Source organism: Sarcophilus harrisii, chromosome 2, assembly GCF_902635505.1.
Source record: "Sarcophilus harrisii chromosome 2, mSarHar1.11, whole genome shotgun sequence".
NCBI lineage: Eukaryota > Metazoa > Chordata > Mammalia > Dasyuromorphia > Dasyuridae > Sarcophilus > Sarcophilus harrisii.
The window spans coordinates 205,891,503-205,914,138 of record NC_045427.1 but is presented as its reverse complement, the minus strand read 5'-3'; the positions used below and the strand labels follow the sequence as shown (position 1 = coordinate 205,914,138).

Sequence of the window (22,636 nt, the reverse complement as noted above, 5' to 3'; positions counted from 1 at the left end):
AGACATTCTAAATGATGTTACTGTACTAATTATAGTGATGATATTGAAGGATACACACTGGAAAAGGGCTTGCACCAATAGCATTGAATCAAACTCCATAACTCCTTTCAGTTACTCTGAGAACACTAAGGGACATTAGAGTCAAATTCTGGTGACCCAACTTATCAGTGATAATGGTTTTAAGAGAATTAATTCCAAAATCTTTATGAGTTACAATAGGATATTGAGAAGACACATTATAGTTTAGTGAATCCAAGTTCCTGTTCTACAGATGAGGAAACTGAAACCAAATTAAGCTAAGATATTTGCTCAGGATTATATATTTATTAAGTATCTGAGGGGGGCATTTGATTCCAGCTTTCTGTGACTCTTAAGTCTTTTGTTTTCTCTATTGTACCATGAATCTTATGATCTGGAAATCAGTTTTTCTTTCTAATATATCACAAGAGCATGCCATAACTCTCTCTTAAGTAAATATTCTGTTGACCTAGATAGGTAAATGTCATTTTTAGTCTTGACATCTGCTACAGCCAATATTCCTATCCTAATATCTATCCTGCTGGTCCCAAAGGAATAGCTGACAAGAACGTTGGAGTTGACTATCTAAGCACTGGAATGTCCTCTCTCCCCAATCTTTGATATTTAGCACTGCTTATGAATGCTTTAAGGTAGGAAAAAGAAAAGCAGTTACAATTCTGGAAAGAAATTTCTGCAGAGAATGTACATGGATCAGACTTTGTGGAATGATGGAAAGGAAAATCGGCTATATGCAAGGCAAATGTGTCCCCAAGTTGCTAGACAGATTTAGCCTTATTCTCCCAAGGGTAAAGAGGAAAAGTAGAAGAGGGAAAGACAATGCACTATTCATAAATATTCAGGAGGAGACTAGATAAGGACTTCAGCTAGTAATGGTGGTTGTGGATTGGTTTTAAAAGAACCTGCCCTAGTTTTAGAAACTGGGTTTACACTGGATAGAATCTCCCAGGACCTCAGATCTGAGAGTCAGAGAAATGTTAAAAATCAGACCTTTGCTGCTTATGAAAAGGAGGAAGAATCTTTTGGGTTTGGGGAAGGGGAGGGTTTTGGGGGGAATGTTTGTTTTTTGCCTTTGATATTGCTGCCTTATTTAGAAGTACTAAATTTCTGGAGATAGAGACATAACTGTGTGCTATTGGCCACCAGCTAATAAAGACCTAAAGACATTACACATGAATAAGGAGCATTTAATCACAGTGTCCTGACCAAATATCAATTCTTTTGATTGCCCAGCTTCCCCTCAGTATCCATTCAGATCTATCTAATTCTCATTTGTAACCACTGGAGAACTAGCCCTCCAGTTAGGATAATATGTTCAAGATAACTGTAAACTCAGCTCTTACTACATATCCCTAAAGCACTTGAATGATCTAAGATTGTGTAAATGTATATATACATAGTCCCTTGATAATCTGCTTAGATAACCCCAAAAATCCTGAACAGAAATCTAAAAGAGAAATACTTCTAATTGAATTTCTAATAATCACACAGAAGGGACTTTCTGCAGTCAAAAGAAAAATAATAATTAAAAAAAGAACTAAAAAGGAAAGACGCATTACTGTCTATTAATTTTGGAATGGTAGGGGGGTGAAATGTAGCTTAGAAATGTAATGAAATATTAGCTTGCCATAAAACATAAAGAGGAATATGGAAAAATATGTAAGAACTATTACAGGATAACTAAAATAACTATTTTAAATATAGAAATATATATATATATATATATATATATATATATATATATATATATAATCAAAAATAAAAGACCTGAGGTTAGGTGAAAATTACTAATCTTGTTCTGAAAGGATATAACACATTCTCCTACTTTTTATTAGTCAGTCAATAAGCATTTTTTAAGAACTATATATATTCCAGGCATCCTGCTAAGTGCTGGGAATATAAAGAGAGGTGGGTGTTTAGAGGTGCATAATGTTGTATCCATAAACATATGTAATTTTTTATTCATTCAGCTTGTTTAATTTTTTCCTCCTTTATTACAAAGAAGGATTGCTTCAGAGTGGGAGAACATATAAAGAAATGACTGTGTTTTACTGATATAAAAAAAATCAAAGCCATCAATATATATTTTAAATAGAGACTTTGAGTTATACAGACCATTCTAGCAACCACTTCCAGTCTGAATTAAACATCTCACATTTCAAGAGAAACATGTCTTCAGGAAACAGTTTGCATGATATTGAGAACAGGAGGAGGGTTTGTTATCTACTTAAGTGAATGAACAGAACATGTCTTTTTATCACTATTTTAACTGTATCAGGAGTAAGAAGTCATAATCATAACATTTTAGCTATGTACCAAAATTGAAGTAATTTTGAGGCTCAATTTCCAAGCTGTACGGTAATTTGCAAGCTCAATCTGAATAACAGATAGACAGATATTCATTTTCCTTGATAGTAACAGGAGAGGTCTTGTTCCTTAGGTGATGATATTTTATAGTGTTTTAAAATTACCAAGCTGGCTGAATCAGTTCAGTATGAGGATTGTTCTCCCAACTCCTTTACTACTGAACTTAGAGAGATTTAGAACTACAATGAACCTTAGATAATTCTGATTACAACTGCTTTGTTTTATAAGTGAGGAAACTGAGATCCAGAAGAGCAAGTACTTTATCCAAGGCAACAAGCATAGTAAATGGAAAAATGGGATTTTGAATCCAGATCTTCTAAAGCTAAGCTCAATTGTTTTTAAAAAATGACCTTATGACTGACAAGATATAATTTCTTACTTAAGCCCTAATCAATGTTATTGAACAACCAATTGATTCCCTATCAATCTCATTAGACCATTAGACCTTGCCTCAAGCCATCTGATTTACCTTAAAGACCATTTAAAGAAAAATAGAACCATATGATGCCCTTTTTAATTTTTATAACCACTTCAATAATACCATAATCAACAAACCAATACACTCTTTGGCAAGACAATGATTTCCTGATAATTGGGCATGATAATGATAATCAAAAGAAAAGCTTGCATGTAAGTCAACTCAATAATCCTTTATGAGACTAGAGTCATATTCTCCAGGCACTAATGTTTATAAATAGCAGAATCACAACAAGTAATTTTTGTGCCTGAGGTAAATCACATGAAGCATTCTCTCAATTTATTTTGAGGTTATAGATACCCTAAGATATCTTAAAGATTCTTCTAGGGACAAATAGGGACAGTGCATGTACATCTCATATAAGGCTGCTAGAAGGAAGAAGCCATTATTTAGAAACTTTCTAGTTTGACTATATACCATGCTAACTAGGGAAAAAAAGCTCAGATGTTTCTATTTTTCAAAAGAATAAAAAATATTGTCAGTGACCTTGTAATTTTCATTGCCCTGGGTCTGAGCACCTCTGCTTGTCTCAGCCTCTTTGCAACTCTCAAGAAGAATGATTCTTCTGACTTAAAAACATTCACAACACTGCATGAAATAATAAAAGTGAAAAAGAAATGAATCATCTGTGACCTATCTCTGCCCACTTGGCTAAATGTTATTCTTTAGTTCCATACTGAAAGAACAGAGAGAGAATTTGACTACTATGGATAAACAGGTGGAACCAAAGGTCCTGCAAGCCTGGAATTTAATATCAAAAAAGGTACAGGCAGCATGGCTAAAATCATCAGATTTAAAATTTGTGATCTTCCTTATATACATTAGTCTATCTGTAGGAACTATGATTCATATCTGCTCTGGACAGCTGCTACATAAAATTATAATTATGATTATATTTTGAATAGATATTAAAAGAAAATGCCTTTAGTGGAAATACTTTTATTTGAGAAGGTACATGACATTAAAGATCATAATTCCTGCCTCCGCTTCCTGCACGAGGTAGAATATGACAGACTTGTTCATATTATACTTTACTCATTTATTTGGTTTTCTTGTCTTCCTCAAATTCACTTTCATGAAATCATAGGATCATAATTTTAAAGCTGCAAGGAACTTACAGATTACTGAGGCCAAACCTCACTTTTTACAGATAAAGAAACCGAGGCACAGAAAAGTAACTTACTTAAGATCACACAATTAGCAAGTGCATAAGGCAGGATTCAAACTCAGGTTTCCTGACTCCAAATTTAGCACCTTATCTATGACATCACCTTGCAACCTCCATTCTTCTGATTTTACTAAACAGAGATTTTGATAGGTTAATCTAGGGCTTTAAACAAAGAAACCCAGAGATGAGGACGGAAGTGAAGAGTTTAAGACACTTAGGTTTTTTGCAATCACTGAGGACCATAATACAGACCACTCTACTTTGGAGTGCTAGAGTACAATAGTAAGTAAATATTACCTGTGAACAACTTCATGGTGATGAAATGCTTCTTACAAGAGGGAAGTATTTCTCATCCTAGTGTCTATAAATTATAGATGCATGCCTTCTAGGATTTAATAGGGCATGCCTTTTGAATTTAGCCATCTGTCTTTTGCAAATGTAAACTAGCTGAAAATTCATGTAATGAATTTATAATTTATATGTTTAAATTATAAAAATAAGTTATCAAGCTATGCTGTCCAGCTTTTTGCATGCTTAGTAAGCCTTGAATAATTGACTGAAAAATAGTTTTGAGGTGTCATTAAATTCAAAAGGAAGGTTAGTACAATAGGATTTTGAAAGACCTTCCTACTTTTAATATTCTATTCAATTTAGATCAATTTAATATTTTTAAAAATGTACTTAATAAAGACTATATACATGCCAAGAACTGTGCTAGACATTGGGAATGCAAAGACAAAAAAAATAGATCTTGCCCTGAAAAAAAATTAGTATTCCACAAGGAGAAAACAAAGTAAGCACAGATAATATATACAAATACAACACCCCACTCTGGCCTATTTTTCTCACTTGCATTCATAGTCACAGGTTGGGTTCCCAGAGGATGATTTCTGTCTTTAATTCTAGAGGTAACTTTGTGGGTTACAACTTCTATTTTTTATTTATATGTGTGTGTATGTGTATATGAATATATATAAAATATTTTTTTATTTTAAATCAAGAAACTATATTACTGTGCTTATTTTTAATAATCAAATAAAAGATTTAAACAGTTACTATCAAAGGCATCTGCTAAGAATTATATGAAAAATTGATATAAAACATCCTGCCCCCCCCCAAAAAAAAACAAACCTGAGGTGCACTCTTTTATATATATATATATATATATATATATCTTTATATACACACACACACACACACACATACACACACACATAATCTTAATCTACGATGGTAATGAGATACACATTGGGAAGCATCTGTGCCCAAAACAACTCATAATTCCTAAACTGAAGGGGATGGAAGTCCTTTCTTTCTTTGTAGAATCCTAAAATAACTATACTTCAGTGTGACTTCTCTGTCTTGTTTGATTGATCTGTGAAATGGAATACCTTCCCTTACAGAAAGTACTCACATGCTAATTTTGGAGAAGTGAGTTAACAGATGGATTGCTCAGAAAAGGTTTCTTGTAGGAACGAGCATCTGAACTATGCCTTGAAACAATTTATGAATTCCAAAAGGTAAAGTAAGGAATAAGCACATTTTTGTTTTTTAACTCTTTTGAGTTGTATCTTACTCTTTATAACCCCATTTAGAAGTGATTTGCCATTTTCTCCTCTGGCTCATTTTACAGATGAGGAAACTGGAGCAAACAGGAGTAAATGACTTGTCCACAATTACACAGCTACTAAATGTGTGAAGTCAGATTTGCACTCCGGAAGATGAGTTCCTAGTTTGATGAGACTCAGTCCCCTGAGCTACCCAAACCCTAACTTTTATATATAGGAAGTGTCGTTAGGTGGCAGTAGTAGTAACAGCTAATAAAGGCAGGAAGATTTCAAATCTGGTTTCATTTTCTTAATAGCTCTCTAACGTTGAAAGTCACTCACTCTCCATTTGTCTCATTTTCCTCATCTGTAAAATGGGGGCCATAACAGCGCTTGTGCCCCAAGATGATGGTAAGTCTAAATGAGACAATAAATGTAAAGTGCTTACTCACAGTACCAGTACATAGTAAACTTTATGTTAACTATATCAATATTAATAATAATTATGACTATTTTAATTCTGTTTTTAGCACAATGCCAGAAATATGGTAAGAATAGTGCATGATATTTCATTGTTATTAAATAGGTTGATTAGCCTCTGTCTCACCCCATCAAATGAACATTACCACAGTCCAATTCTGAGAATAAATGCAGTACTTTTTCAGTCCCTAAATTTGAAGTCAAAACAAATTTACAATGTTGAAAACTGTCTTTCCTTATATTTAGAAAAATAAAAAGATATTTTAAAACAGAAAGCAATCTCCTCTCCAAAAATTTTTCATTATATTCAAAAAACAATTCATAGACTCCAACTAATATTTTTCATAGCCCAACAAGCCTTGATCTGTGGTTTTGGAGGTGCCAGCATTCCTGACTCTAATCTTAGATGATGAAAATGAAGTTTCTTCACTTGGAAAAATAAAATGAATCCTTCTGTATCTGGCTTGAGCCTTAGGTTAGAAAGTACCATTCAGGACTGGGTAATGTATCTCATCTGTACATGAAAAATGAAAATTTCAACATTTTCCAGGCATACTTTGGAAGCTATATAATGAGGGTCAAAGAATCCCCATGATGCTGGTACAGAAAACCATTACCTAGTGAGCAAATATGTCTCTGATAGGTATACAGAGTTGGGTCATCTAAGTAAGACCAACAATCCTTCTAGCCTTGGATGTTTTTTAAATAAAACATATCTCCCTTTCTTTCAGTTGATACAAAACCTTTCAGGTCACACTTGGTTAGCCTTTAAACCCTCTAACAACAATCCCTTCCTCTCTTGGAAATGGATTAGGGATTAAGCAGTTTTTCTTCAGCCTGAGATCTAAGGTTATCTTACACCGAGCCTGCCAGTTTGTGCATTAGTGGTTACCATTAGAAATGTAGAAATATCCTGAGAATTTGTCATTAAACCCTTGACAAGAGGATTTCACAGATTCAGGCCACATCCTTTCAAGCTATAACTGGGATCACTTGTGGTAGGTAAGTATAATAGCTACTTATCCCTTCATTAAAGGAGGTATTATGCTTTTGGTATTGCAAGCTTTTAAAACAGACTTTAGCACTGAAGTATGTTGACCAGAGAGAGAAATTTTCAGATATGAAAGTTTTAATCTTTCTATTTCCCTGGACTCTATGATACCATTTTATTCTGGCTTGGTACCAAACTGTCCTGACCACTTTTTCCTGGTCATTTTTAGGTTCATTTTATTCCTTCTCTCTTATACTCCCTATGTTCATCCCTCACAGCTAGGCTTTCTTGTCTTTTCTCTCTCAACTACATGTCTACAGTCATGGATTCTCCTACCTCTTTGTTGGGAAATCTCCACTTTTCCATCTTTATCTCTAGATCTGACTTCTCTTATGTACTCAAGTTCTATTTTTCCAACTGCCTATAAAACATATCCAATTGATGTTCTATCAGCATCTAATTCAACATGTTCAAAACAGGACTCATCTTTCCCTTTACTTTGATTCACTTACCAATTTTTCCATTTGCCATAGTGATACCACTATCCATGCAATAGATACCCAAGAATCAATACTGAGCCTTCATATCTAAGCCTTCAAAAATTTATCACTTTGTCTTCTCTCCTCAATTCCCACCACTTCTACCCTAATCCAGATTTTCCATACCTTCCACCTTAATTTCCTTAGCTCCAGCTTCTCTTCACTCTAAAATATTTCACATATTACTTCAGTCAGTCAGCTGTCATTTATTAAGCACCTGCTTTTTCCCATGAAATGTGTTAAATTCCGAGGATAGAAAAAAAGGAAACAAACAGCCCCTGGTACAAAGAAGTATACAGCCTAAGGAGGAAGAGAACATGAAAATAAATATGTACAAAACCAATATGCCAGATAAAATGGAAAGTGAATCCACTAGCATTAAAGAGGTTAAGAAAAGACTTCTTACAGAAGACTTTAGTTGAAACTTGAAGGAAACCACCAAAGCAAGGATACAGAAATGAGGTGATAATTACAAAAGAGCTTTCAGATTACCACCACCACCACCATTCCTCAATAAACAATGGCTCCCAGGAGATCATTATATACTTCAACAACAATACTGTATGAAGATGTATTCTGATGGAAGCGGATTTCTTCGACAAAGAGAAGATCTAATTCACTTCCAACTGATCAATGATGGACAGAATCAGCTACACCCAGAGAAGAAACACTGGGAAATGAGGGTGAACTGTTTGCATTTTTTGTTTTTCTTCCAAGGTTATTTTTACCTTCTGAATCCAATTCTCCCTGTGCAACAAGAGAACTATTAGGTTCTGCACACATATATTGTATCTAAGATATATTATAACATATTTAACATGTATAAGATTGTCTGTCATCTAGGGGAGGGGATGGAGGGAGGGAAGGGAGAAGTTGGAACAGAAGTGAGTGCAAGGGATAATGTTGTAAAGAATTACCCATGCATATGTACTGTCAATAAAATGTTATTTTTTAAAAAAAGAAAATCCCCTAACAGAATGAGCAGATGAGGAAAAAAAAAAAACAATGATTCCTTTTTATGTACCATATAAATCCCAGAGGCAGCCCTAAGTTTTCAAGTTCCTCTATAGTTTAACATCTTATTCAAGGTGATTTCCTCTTCCTCTCCAACAATGTATAACTTGAAACTATGAGTTCCCTGCAGTCAGGAACTTTACTTTATAGTCAGAACAAGTGCTTAATAAATGTCTGTTGTTGAAAGATCGCACCATGTCAACATTTCCTGGTCTTCTTAGTGGATCTATACTTCTTTTTAGTTCTTCTATTTTTATGATTCTTACTAATTCCTCTAAGTACAGTTCAGAATCCATATTCTTCATAAACTTTCCTAATACTATAGTTCATACTTTTATTAAGTCTTATTGTACATGTAATCAATACCTTGCATTTTGGGACTCAATTCCAGGATAGTGTGGTAGAACAGTAAGAAAGCATTAGATTTGAAGCCAAAGGCCTCATGTTTAAATCCTACCTCTTAATAACTATTTGATATGACTGTACACATCAGGCAAACTATTTGGCCCTCAGTTTCATTATTTGTCAAATAAGGATTTTGGACTAATTGGACTCCAGTTCTCAATTTATAATTCCATGATTTTCTACTTGTCCCTTTTCTATCCCTAATCTGTGAGCCCCTTGAGGGCAAAAAGTATATCTTGGATTTCCTTGTATCTCCAAGTATTCTTCATTGTGGAGGTTCAGTAAATATTAATAACTTACTGATTACTATATTGATATATCAAGTGGGTCTTACCCAAGATTCATCAAAACAGCAGGGAGAGTGTGTTGTCATGATTTTGGCTGGTTAGGTTTGTGTCAGACACATTCCAGTGGTTTCTAAAAGGATTATTTTCATATATCACAAAATGACTGAAGGCAAGTTCCATTCAGCTTGAGGTTGGCAGAGTGAGTATTGAGCCAGCCTCTGTTGTGCTTTGAAAGAAGCAAACAATTACTGTAGCACTCACACAACAATATGCTCAAAAACTGGTAAATGAGAGAGTACCAGAGCATTAAAGAGCTTCGCCTCAAGAAGAGACTCAGGAGATTGTATACTCCTTAGGGATCTTTGGATTTCGCTGGGCTCCTTCAGAATACATTCATTCCTTTGTCTTGTAGCTCTTAGACCCAGAGGGTGCCTTTAATGTCTAACCCAAATCTCTCTTGCCATAATGTAAGACATTTGTTCTTTTTACACTCTCTGTAGCAGAAAGAATAAATCAGCAGAAGTGATTATATATGTTAACCCTTAAAATCTTTGAAAAATCTCCTGAATCCTTCCTTTAACTCACAGGGAAAAAACTATACAGACTATCTGTATTTGGTGTTTATTTATTTGTATGTTTTCCTTTTTTATATGTCTTTCTATTTTGTATGTAAGCTGCAGAATCCCAAATGGATAATATGACAAAATAGCTTATGCTACAGCCAAAATAAGAATTGTCTTGTGATTATAAATTCCTCCACAGAATAAGATTAGAGTTACAAGAAGGATTGAGTGACTCAGCCAGGACTTGACTCTTGGATGCCAAATTGTCAAGGATACTGATAGGGTACCTATCCCCTTAAAAGGTAGAAATAATTGACTGACCAAGTTAGCAAGTCTCTGGTAAAATAAGTCACACTTCTTTCTGTTCTCCTACTCTCTTAGGAAACCACAATTCAGTTCCTCCTTGGTTCAGCTCTCTTTATTCTTTCTCTATCTGAGATGGCTTTCCCAGCAGTATTTTTAGGGTATCCAAGGATCTCTGCATATTGAGTCACTGTCCCAGAGTTTCTACCCTCCCTTCAGTAGTGACCCCCAAGTAACACCCTTCATTTTACCTTATTTGAAACTCTTGTTTTGGACTTGCTACTCCAACTGAATTTGTCTTCAAAAATTGCTTTGATGAACCATTTCTTTTTTGAATTTGTAGATTTTATTTCATTTTTTAAATTAATTAATTAATTTTTTTATACACATTGCTTTAAGAATCATGTTGGAAGAGAAAAATCAGAACAAAAGAGAAAAACCATGGGAGAGAAAAAAATGGAAAAAAGTGAACATAATAGATGTTGATTTATAGTCAATCTCCATAGTTCTTTTTTTTTTTAATGCAGATGGCATTTTCTATCCAAAGTTTATTGGAATTGCCTTTCACTGAACTGATGAGAAGAACCAAATCTTTCATAGGTGACCTCACACATTCTTGCAGTTATTGTGTACAACGTATTTCTGGTTCTGCTTGTTTTCCTCAGCATCAATTCATGCAGATCTTTTCAGGCCTTTATAAAATCAGCTTGTTCATCATTTTTTATAGAAAATTAATATTCTGTTACCTTCATGTATCACAACTTGTTCAGCCATTCCCTAATTGAAGGGCATCCACTCATGTCCAATTATTTGCTAGCATGAAAAGAGCTGCTACAAACATGTTTGAACATGTGGGTCATTTTCCCTCCTTTATAATTTCCTTAGGATACAGATCTAGTAATAGCACTGCTGAACAAAGGGTATGCACAGTTTTAGAGCCCTTTGAGCATATGAAGAGCCAGATTGCTCTTCATAATGATTGATCATTTCACAATTCCACCAACAATGTATTAGTGTCCCAATTTTCCCATATCCCTTCCAACATTTATCATTTTCTTTTCCTGTCATCTTAGTCAATCTGAGAGGTATGAGATAAGATGGACCATTTCTTATTGCTTGTTGCTGATACCAGATTGGTTACTTATAACTCCAAAACTTAAGAATCTCAGCTACAAAAAGACTGCAGAAGTTGACAATTCAGTTTGTACCTGACCAGGCATTTTGCTTTCCCTACATCCCCAACAAGGTTATCTATTTTTCACTTGAAAATCCACTATATTTATTATTGTTCCATAAGAAATGACAAACAGGGTGATTTCAGAAAAGTCTGGAAAGACTTACATGAACTTATGCTAAGTGGAGTAGAACTAAGAGAACAAAGTACACAGCAACAAGAAGATTATGTGATGATCAACTCTGATATACTTAGTTCTCAGCAATGTGAGTGTTTTAGACAATTCTAACAAGACTTGGGATAGAAAGTGGTATTCATATCCAGAGAGAGAACTATGGAGACTGAATATTTTTCAAAGAATAGTATTTTCACTTTATTTTCTGTAATTGTTGTTTACTTTTTTCTCCTTTTTTTTTCTTTCACCTTTTGATCTGATATTTCCTGCACAACATGACGAATATGGAAATATGTTTAGAATTGCACATGTTTAACCTATATTGGACTTTTGCTATTTTTACTTATTTTATTCCCTGAGGACATTATTTCCTCATTCCTTTTGCACATTTCTATTTCTTGACTCCTCTAACAGTTAGGATTTCTTTGATGCAAATATGAAAAGGATAAATAATTCTACTGAATTTAGAATCAAAATTATTCTCCTTACATTTTCTAAGGATATCATCTATAAAATAAATCCTTGCATACCTTCCTCCTTAGATAGATACATGATACAATAGATAGTCTGTTAGACCTGCATTCAGGAAAACATGAGTTCAAATCCAACCTCAAATACTTATTTGCTATGTGATCTTAAGCACAACTTAAACTTCTTGTCTCAGTGAAGTCAAATATAAAATAGGGGTAATAAAACCTATCTTGCAGAATGTTGTAAGGATCAAAAAAAGAATATCCGTAAAGCTCAGTGCCTGGTACAAAGTATATTCTATATGAGTTATTACTATTGTGGTAGTGGTTTTTGTTATTATTATAAGTTTATTGTGAGGAAAGTACTTTAACTTTAAATACAACATTGAATGGCAAATAGAACACTTGTCCTATAGTCCAGAAAACTTGACTTAAAATTCTACTTCTGATGCTTCTTATTGGTAGGATTCTGGGTAAGTCATTTAACCTCATTAAGACTCAGTTTCCTCCTTTAAAAAATGGGAGAAATAACCTTGTGTTTATAGTTTCATTATCCTGGAGAAAACTGATACCTCAGAGGAAAGTAAAAAATAATGGCATTGTAACATCATTCAATATGGGAATATCCTCTTGATTTCATATAATAGGCCTGTAGATTTGGCTCTAAAACAAGATTGAGATATCAGTAAATTAGATTCTCCTTTTTGTAAATGAGGTAATTGAGGCTGAGAGAGATTCAGTGTTTTGCCAAAAGTCATAAAAATAAGATTTAGAGTCAGGATTGGAACCCAAATTTATTTGATTAGTCTAAATTCAATATTTCATTTGCTAAAATATATTGCCTTTTATTAGTATGCCTGCTTGTTTAACATGTTCCTTATTCGACTGCAGTTATTTAGGATATAACTTAATTGAGATAAAGTTTTTGCAGATCCTTGAGGTAATAGGTACTACTTAGCATTGTAAAGCATTTGTAAGTTTTTTGTTTGTTTTTCTTCAATGGCCTTCTGTGTTGTTTTTTGTTTTGTTTTGTTTTGTTTTTCTGCCAAGGTCATGTTTTCATAGATACCAATATTAAGATTAGAAGGATAGGGCCTGACAGATTCCAAATCTAATTGGTTTCTCATAGTAGATCAGATATTAGGCTCACTTTCCTAAATGGTCCTGTTCAGACCTCTCAAACATCTTGGTTACCTCCTAATCCCACCTCCCCAACCAGAAATTTTATCAGCATCTATTTCTGGACCCCAAACCCTGCCCCTCACAAAGAACAAGGATCACACATTACCTATAGGATAATTATACCACATTTACCCCAGAGTCAGCAGGTAGCTATTTACAAATCATTGGCAGTTAAAGCCACAATCATTCACAACCATTATATAAAGTATAATATTACCAAATGGACCATTGTTTATAATGGTGGGAACTGAAGGGCAAGTTACTTTTGTTCCTGAGAGCACCTTTTAAAATTAGAACAACCCTTGGGGCCAGCCACCTTTATTACTTCAAGAACACTAGAGCCATCTTCCTTTATGACTGTCTTCCTGAAAATATATCATGATGGTGGTTTTTATTTTGAATTACAGCCTGGTTAAAATGGTCATTGGAGCCAGGAAAGATATTTTAGGATTGTCTCAAAAAATAGGGAGGGAGGAGGCACTGAATCTGAAGCCAAACACTCTCTTTAAGCATCACCAGAAAAGACTCTAGCCTGTACAATAGAAAGGGAAACTCCTAGTAGTCAGTGGATTTTAGGGGGCTTTTGGAACTAAAAGAAGGTAAGGATAGAGAAATGATGATAGGAAGAAAAAGAAAATGCACTTCCAATCCAGCCATCCTTCCCTCTCGTTTCTGCTTTTCTCAGAGGCAAAGGGATGATGCCATTCAGCTTTTTGGTGTCAGCCTAAGTTATTTGTTTAGATAGTAGAATGTGTTCAGTAACTTGGGCATTAAAACACACCTTTTTAGTGAACAGAGATCAAGTGAGTATGTGACAGACACAGTATACCTCTTATTTATCTTCCAAGGTTTGTGCCTCAATAGGAGCTACCTCTTGAAAGAAAAGTACATGAAAATTGAACACTACAACTCAGTGTCTTTTTCCAAAAAAAGTCCAAAAAACTTTCATAAAAAAAAACCCATCATCCAACGAAGGGGATTTTCTATTACATAAGACCCAGCAAATTGCCATGAATATTTTCATCCCCAACCACTATTACCTTTAAAGAGCCGGAACTTTCCTTGCCACCAACAATCACAACTTCTGCCATGTCTTCTGCATTGGATGATCGCCCATGGATGAATAAAGCTGGGCCAACATCTGATATGTTTTTCAGGGCAACTAAAGCCCCATCTGGCTTCACCTGGAAGTAGGGGCTGGAGACGTCAAATCTCAGCTTGTCATTTCCTTTACAGTCAGTGAATGTCACTGAAAAAAGGACATAAGAGAAAGCATGTTAGCAAGGCTCCCTGCTTTGGAATCTTTGAGTCCTCTTGCTTAGGGCTACACTCAAAGGGCAACTATACCCAAACTGTATTGAAATCCCTCCTGCAACTCCACTTACACCAGAATCTTCACTTCTACTGATGTCTTTCATTCATAAAGCCCCAGCAAAATAGAGACAGTCATTTTCCCAAGCCATAAGTAGCCATGGAATCTGCCTTTTGAAGCTTTTCTTTATTTTTTAAAACCTGATGAACCAAAGTGAATGAATTTCTTTGCAGGATATCAAGCAATCCCCACTCAAAAGCCTGCCTACATTCAGGTGCCTGCATACCCTTGGATGGCACCCAAAGGAACCTATCAATCACAGTGTATCCAGAATTGATATCAGGACACAAGTCCTTGGATTTGTTGGTTCAATTCTCAATGTATTTATATTCCAATGTATACATCAGTTCCTGAGGCCTTCACATTTCTCAGAGACTTTCTCCGATCCTCTATTTCATTGTGCTAGTTGAGATTAATGGAGACATGTCCACTAGCATCTCTTGAAACTGAAGTCTAAAGGAGAGGAAACAGCTTTGTTTTCTTCATGACCATCAATTTCTATTCATCAGACAAAGTTAAAGTGCTTCAATTAAACAGCAAGCTAGGAATCTGGCTCTTCCAGTTACCTCTGTGAAGGTTCTGTCCCTGAGGGAGATTAATGCCCATGGGTAGTAAAGAAAACATTAGTGTCACAGTAAGAGGAAGTCAGGGAAAGTCTGCCAGGGCTCACCAAGTGCTCAGGCAGGTTGAAGTTAGTACCAACAAAAATGCATTCTGCTCTTATTTTTTTTTTTTTTGTCATTCCCCTTAATCCTCCCTTCAGGATTGGGACCTTTGCTGTCATTATTACAACTGCTTTCTCAGTGTGATTGTCTCTCTTGACCTCATTCTCTATCCTCACTTGCTTCCCTATTGAAAGTTATTTATTTTCTTCACCAAACTATGTATTAAATTTCTATTTCAAATAAGAATGAAGTTAATCTCATACTTACTGGCTGCGTGGCATAATAGATAGAGTGATAGGAGTGGAGTCAAGAAGACTTGAGTTCAAAACTGTCCTCAGACACACAATCCTAGACAGTTGCCCCCCTCAATTTCCCCAAACGGGAATAGTAACAGAACCCTCCAAAGTTGTTGTGAATGTTAACGTCTCTCCCTTCTTTCCCCACCTTTCTTTCCTCTTTTCTCCCTTATTTTTTCTTTCTTCCTTCCTCATTTCTTTCCTTCTTCCTCCCATCCTTCTCTTTTCTTGTTTTTTCTTCCTTCCTTCCTTTTTTTTTTATTTCTGTTGCTTGCTTGCTTTTCTTTCTTTACTTTCTCCTTTCTTCTCTTTCTTTCTCTTTCCTTCTTCTCTTCCTTCCTTCTTTCACCTTCTTATAGTAACAGTTGAAGACTTCAAATAGATCATTGTTCTCCTTTCTTCCTTCCACTTACTCTTTCCATTCTTTTTTCCATGTTTATATAATCTCCTTCCCTCAATAGAGCAATCAAAAAACATATAAGTATGTACTAAGGGCCAAATATTGGTGATACAAAAAAGAGGCAAAAGACAGTTCCTGCCCTCAAGGAGTTTACAATCTAATGGGTTGAGGAGACAATAAGCAAACACTTATGTACAAACAAGATATGGACAGCTTAATTAGGAAATGAATCAAAGAGGGTAGAAAGGAACACTAAGAAGTATGATGGACAAAGCCCTGAGCTTCAAACCAAAAGTTCTAAATTCAAATCCTGGCTCTTCTTCCTATTTGTTGGATTAATATTAGGCAAGTCCCTATCCATCTACCTCACCTTTGTCCTGTGTAAAAGTTAGAACTATATACTAGAAGATACTCAATTTTCCTCATCAGTCTTACATACTGTGGCTCTAAAACTCTAGTTCCTATCCCTCGACCCATGGGCCAGTTAGAATTTCTAAAGAATCCATAAGGGGTTATCAGACATAGGAAAGTCAAGAAATTCTAAACTTTGACTTTGGGGCAGAGATTTTATTTATTTAATATTTTTTCCAGTTACATTTAAAATAATTTTTTAATTTGTTTTTAAAAATTTTGAGGTCTATGTTCGCTCCCTTATCCCCACCCACAATTAAGAAACTACATATAAAGTTATGCAAAACATTTCCATAAAAGTCAATATCTCCCTCCTTAATGAAAATTTAAACCATCAAGAAAACCTAAGTTGAGAGAGACAAAGACAGAAAGAGGGAAGAGAGAAAATAAAAGAGAGGGAAAGGGAGAGGAGGAAGGAGAGGAAGAGAGGGGGAGAGGGGGGAGAAGGAAAGAGGGAGAGAGGGGGAGAGGGGGAGAAGGAGAGAGGGAAAGAGGGAGAGAGGAAGAGAGAGGGGGAGAGAGAGAGAGAGAGAGAGAGAGAGAGAGAGAGGGGAAAGAGAGAGAGAGAGAGAGAGAGAGAGAGAGAGAGAGAGAGAGAGAGAAAGGGAGGGAGGGAGAGGGAGAGGGAGAAGGAGAAGGAGAGGGAGAGGAAGAGGGAGAAAGGGAGAGGAAGGAGAGAAAGGGAGAAGGAGAGGGAGAGAGAGGGAGACAGGAAGGGAGAGAGGGAGGGAGGGAGGGAGCCCTTTTGTATTCAGATACAATAAGCTCCTCTTTGGGTATGGATAGAATTTTTCATTATAAGCACTTCAGAGCAGTCATGGATGATTTTATTACTGAGGATAGCAAAGTTGTTGGGGCATGGGAGACAGAGATTTTGGAAAATACATAAGTTCATTTTCCTTTAGTGGCCAGTTCAGTATAATCACTGGTCAGTTATGGTGTAGAGTACTACTATGTAGTAGTAAAAATTCCTGCTTGTGGGAGTCTCATCCTAGGAGATTTAAATAGTGGGAGTTTATTAGTGAATTCCAGAGAGGGGACTCTGATTTTACTGGATGGATAGTGGCTCTTTATACAGAAATATCAGTATCTGCAAAGAAGAATGGATTAGTCTATTATTTGTATTTCTAGTACATCATAGGTACTTGATAGATGCTTAGGAATTAATTGATATTCATTAATGATAACTCTTTTGACTGGATGCTCTATGAATCAGAACTTCTCTCCCCACCCCCAACCTCAATCACATCTATGAAAAATGCATTGTTTAAACCTTCTGAGGTAAGAATAGGACTTGCCTGAGCAACCAACCTTAACCACATTAAGAAGGCCAGATCTTAAAAGGCAAAATCTGTTAAGAATGACAAATTATGATCTCTTAGCCAAAAGACTTGACTGGACTAGCCATGTGATTTCACTTGTATTGGGAACACATTGTTCTTAAGTGGAATAAAACTTATGATTGCTGGGTTTATAGTAAGAAGAGGGCTTGCAATTTCAGCTCAGCCATGTACTTTCTAGCTGTGTGATTTAGAAAAAATTGTTTCTCACTGAGCTTCAGTTGATTTGTCTGTAAAATGGGGATGTTATTTTATATGCTTCATAGACTTATGCAGAAAGCACATTTGCTGTCTTAATGTTTTACATAAAATTTATGTAAGCTATTAATATTTTAAGTATAAGGAGGATCCATCTGGCTGGAATCCCAGGGAAGTAAGGTAGTGTTTGCCACAGCCAATGTGCTAATACTAAGTGCCTTCTTATAGGTGTGCAATTCTGAATACTTTACTTGTTTCTAACACTAACAGACAAAGGCATGATGGAAACTAAAAGTAATTTATCTCCTCAATCTAAATATCAAGTGAACTTTGGGGAGTTCCTTCTGAAGGGAAGCAAAGTTGTCAAAGAGTTAGACTTTATCTGAGAGACTTTTCTTCCTTTTAGGCCAAATGAAAGCATTGGAAATATGTTTATGGTAACTAGTAGAAGCCTATTTTAGACCAAGGCAGTCTTAAAACATTGTGAAAACGCCACAATGGTAGTACCATTATTGTTATTCTTGCTATTATTATTTGACAATTAAATTGCATTGATAGGTTTTTCGACACAATTCTTTGAGGTAGTAAAATAAGTCAAGACTTAAAAATGAGAAAATAGTTTCAGGGATACAGTTTCTAGTATAGAGTTGAACAATGAGTTAGTGCCTCTACTGAGCAAATGTGCCTACAACATTAGTGTTCTAACTATTACACCTCTGAAATTATTTCTCTTTATTCCTATTTCCTTTGCCCAATACTTTCTCCCGGTCACTATTCTTATCTTTTCTTAGCATAGCACTAGAAATAGCTGCTCCACAGAGGTCATTCATGGTACAAATGGAAAACTTGCTGTAAACTCTTCTCCTACTTCAAGGCTGGTGTGATGATATATGGAATTTTCAGAATTGTCTCAAGTGCAGACTCAAATACTTGCTAGCTGTATGACCTGGTCAAATCATTTAACTCCTATTGACCTCATGCTTCCCATCTGTAAAATGGGTTTGGACTGGATGGTAATCCCTTTCAACTCTAAATCAATCATATGACCTCAGAAGTTATGTAGTTTAATATCTGAACACAAACCTCCTTCCAGATCATTGTTGGCTGTTAACTAAGTAATCCTCCAGCTTCTGTTTAAAGAGATACAGTAGAGAGAAACTACCTGTTAAGGGTGCCATTTTCAAACACAAATAGTTCTAAAAAGTGACATTAATGTAAAAATGTTATAGTTTGTTTTTAAACTGTTTAAAAGATATTATATAACTTTAAGGTACCCTTTTTCCTTCTACTATGTCTCAATAAGTACTCAATGCTTCAGTCTTAGTAGATATCCTCAGAATCCCCTTTCCTTTCCTCCCTCTAGGCCCAGTAGCATATATCAGGACACCCTGAAGTCTAAAAGCAAGAACTCAGTCTGCCTGTGATCTAGGCCAAGGATGGGTAAAGGCAAAGAGTCAGCCAAAAATCATTGCTTAAAGCAGCTATTCCCTAAATAAATATATTAGGCTTGTAATTCAGACTCAAACCTTTTTTTAAAATGGATCAATTTTCACAGTTGAGCAAAAGTCTACTTGAGTAATATCTAAACTGTGCATCTGACACATCTAAAGGGTTCTTATACCCAGCAGAGAGATTTCATCCTTTTTTCCAGGAGAAATAGAGCCTTCTCCCACACTGATTCCTATCTTGTTTCATGTTCTCTGTAACAGTGATATTTTGATGCTATCATGCTTAGATCACTTTACAATATTATTAACTTTATTGATGCTGCCAAATGTCAGTATTTTTCCAACTCTTAAATGGAGACTGAGCTCATACATTTCAAGACTACAAAGTATAGCAAACAAAGATAAAATTGAGGATTTTATGCCCAATGATTAAAAAAAAAAAAACTGTTTCCTTCAGATCAACAACTGAACCAGACTTCTATTCCATAAAGGCTTTTCTCTCCTTTTAAGTTAGATGTATGATTTAATTTGTACAGAGTTCACAGCACGAGGAAGTTTTCCTACCAAGGTACATCCTCAGTTTCTCTGAAACCTATAAGCAATCTCAGAAGGCTGTTGGGATCACTAAGAGGTTAAGTGCCTTGTCCAGACACTTTGCTCATAAGTGTCTAAAGCAGGATTAAAATTTAGTTTTTCTTGACTCCAAGACCAACTCTGCGTCTATTTTGTGATAAGAGTTTCTCAACATTTAGACAATCAGTTGATCAAAAATTGATCAAATTTTCCCAATATGCTGAGCTCTGTCTAATACTACATTCTCTTGAGATAAGAAAATTAAATACCAGGTCTTGTCCTCAGAAAACTAACAGGACATTGCTAGGCAATACACAGGACTCTAATGTTAAAATAGAAATTTCCATTAGACAGTCCCATTAGTCCCATTAGACAGGTACAAAATCCACGTACAGTTCAGAGGAGAAAAGTCTTACTTCTAATTGGAAGATCCATCACTATGAGTCAACAATATTTATTAATTAAATTCTTATTATGTACCAGGTACTGTAGATATAAAGAAAAGCTAAAGGCTTTCAAGGAGCTCACATAGGTAGCATTTGAACTAGTCCTGAAGGAGTAGTGTAATTTTTAACAAAATAACAATTGAACAGCAAGAGATAGAAGAGTAGGGACAGAGGAAAGAGATGACTTAGGGAGAATGATATTATTGCCTTCAAATATTTGACATGTTGTCATCAGAAAGAGGGATTGTACTAGTGCCTAAAAGCCAAAGACCAGAAGAAGTATCAATGAGAGGAAGTTGAAACAAGACAGACTCTTTCAATAAAAGGAAAGACTTCCTAACAAGTAGAGTTATCCAAAAGTACAATTGGTTAAGTCAATAGGAAACTTGTAGGAAGTTTCCCCAACAGGAAAGCACATCAAGGGGATGCCATGGCTTTTGTGTTGGGGTTGAGAGACAGGAAAGAAGGGAAATTGTGTTAATATAAACTAATATCAGTTGCTCTCAGAGAGTGTATACATTGCAGGTGAAGAGCACACTATAAAAGACACCAGGATGGGATAAAGAAATTCATGTTTGGATCCATAGTGAGTAATTCAGTTTACTTGAAGGTAGTACCTGTGAAATAAACTAATGAGAGTCTGAAATAGCAAGTTAGGGTCAGAGCATGGAGCCTAAAATACTAGGTTAAGGGTTTTGCATTTTACTTCAGCCTTTTTGTAAACTATACAAAAATCTTTGAACAAGGAAATGATCAGAATTGCATTTCAAGCAGATAATCTGGCAGTACAGAAGAAAGATCAATTACAGAGAGGGAGAAGTTTGAAAACAACAAGTCGACAAGGGGATGATTACAGAAATCCAAGTGAAAAAAAATAGAGGATAAGACTTGAAACTGGCAATATGGAAAATTAGATGGAAGGGCAGGTTCAGCAAACTGATATTGTTTTGTAGTAGCTTTGAGGGGTCAATGGGATAAAGACAGTAGAACAGGGGTTCCATGGAGAAGACAGAACTATGTGCAAAAGGAATCATATAGTTTTAAAACTGGTAGAATTTAAAAATCATATAGTAGTAAAACTGGTATTATTTGTAATATAACTTAATAATTATATTATTATTATAATGTAATATAACTTAAGTTCGTCATGATGAGCAAGCTGAAGACAAGGGAAATTAAGCTATTTGTCCAAGGTCACTCAAGCAGTTACTCCTTATGCTCTATCATTGAGAAGTATTTCAGTAGAGTGGTGGCAATATAAACCAGACCACAAAGAGCTGATGTAAGAACAATGAGAAAGTTGCATAATTCTACATCTATAATTTTCTCTGCTATGTATTTTATCAAAGCAGGATGAAAAATAGCTTTTAAAAAGACTCTATAAACTGTAGGTTGGAATTTATTGGAATCAATGGCTCAGAATTGCCCTTCTAGGCAGCTGCTCAGAGACTCAGCAGGAGAGGGGAAGAAGAAAATTCTTGAGAGATGGGAGGGCAAAAGCAAACTGCAACAGCAGACCCCACTCTGTGTTTCAATTATGTTTTCACTAGGTTTTCGCCCTCAGTGTCCTCTGAGTTTAATCCAAACATTATGACAATAGGAACTTCATTTGGGAGAGAAAACTAAGATTGAAATACGAAGGTTTTCACATGAATTTGAAGAGTTTAATCTTCCTGACCTTGATCTTAGGTTCTTTGATTCAATTCTTTTTGGATTTTCTACTCATTAATGAAAATTTAAGAGGAGCAGAATTAGAAAACATAGAAATGAGTTAGAAAACAGGTTATTAAGGTGCAGGTAATGAAAAATGCATGAAGACATTATGGTTTAAATATACCTACAAAATGTCAATTATACCTTCCCCCATGCACTATAATTCAGGTCCTCTGTAAAATGGGTATTTTCTTATGGCAGGTTTGTGTAAACCAGCTGTTCTGGTATACATGCTCTTCTTTAGGTAAGTGTAAACCAATCACTTTGATCCATACACTATCTTTTAGACACTCTATCAAACAGTACACAAAAAGATTCAGGAAAATGAAGTCCTATTCCATAAAAATACTTGGAAATTGACATTATTCGATGGATTATTCTTAAGGTTAGGAGTATTCCCACCAGCTAAAGGATAGTTGAGACTGTAAACCTCCTCAGTGGAAGACAGATACTTCTTTAGACACTGTTTTAGGGAAACAAAGTTTTTGAACATAGGTTAATATGATTTCCTGGGAAGAAATAGCAGAGATGGGTAGAGATGCTTCTAGAAGAAGAAGAATGAATGAAAAAAGAAGAAAGAATGAAAGAGAGAGAG

General features: G+C 35.4%; 1 protein-coding gene across 2 annotated transcripts in view; it reads right to left on the bottom strand.

The window, feature by feature from the left end:
* Positions 1-22,636, bottom strand: part of CDH13 (cadherin 13) — a 1,300,132-nt gene that overhangs the window by 861,970 nt on the left and 415,526 nt on the right. For both annotated transcript variants that reach the window (XM_031949184.1, XM_023494633.2), the window contains exon 3: positions 14,220-14,428. In XM_031949184.1, the coding sequence (XP_031805044.1) occupies positions 14,220-14,428 (209 nt within the window). The remainder of the gene's footprint in view (positions 1-14,219; positions 14,429-22,636) is intronic.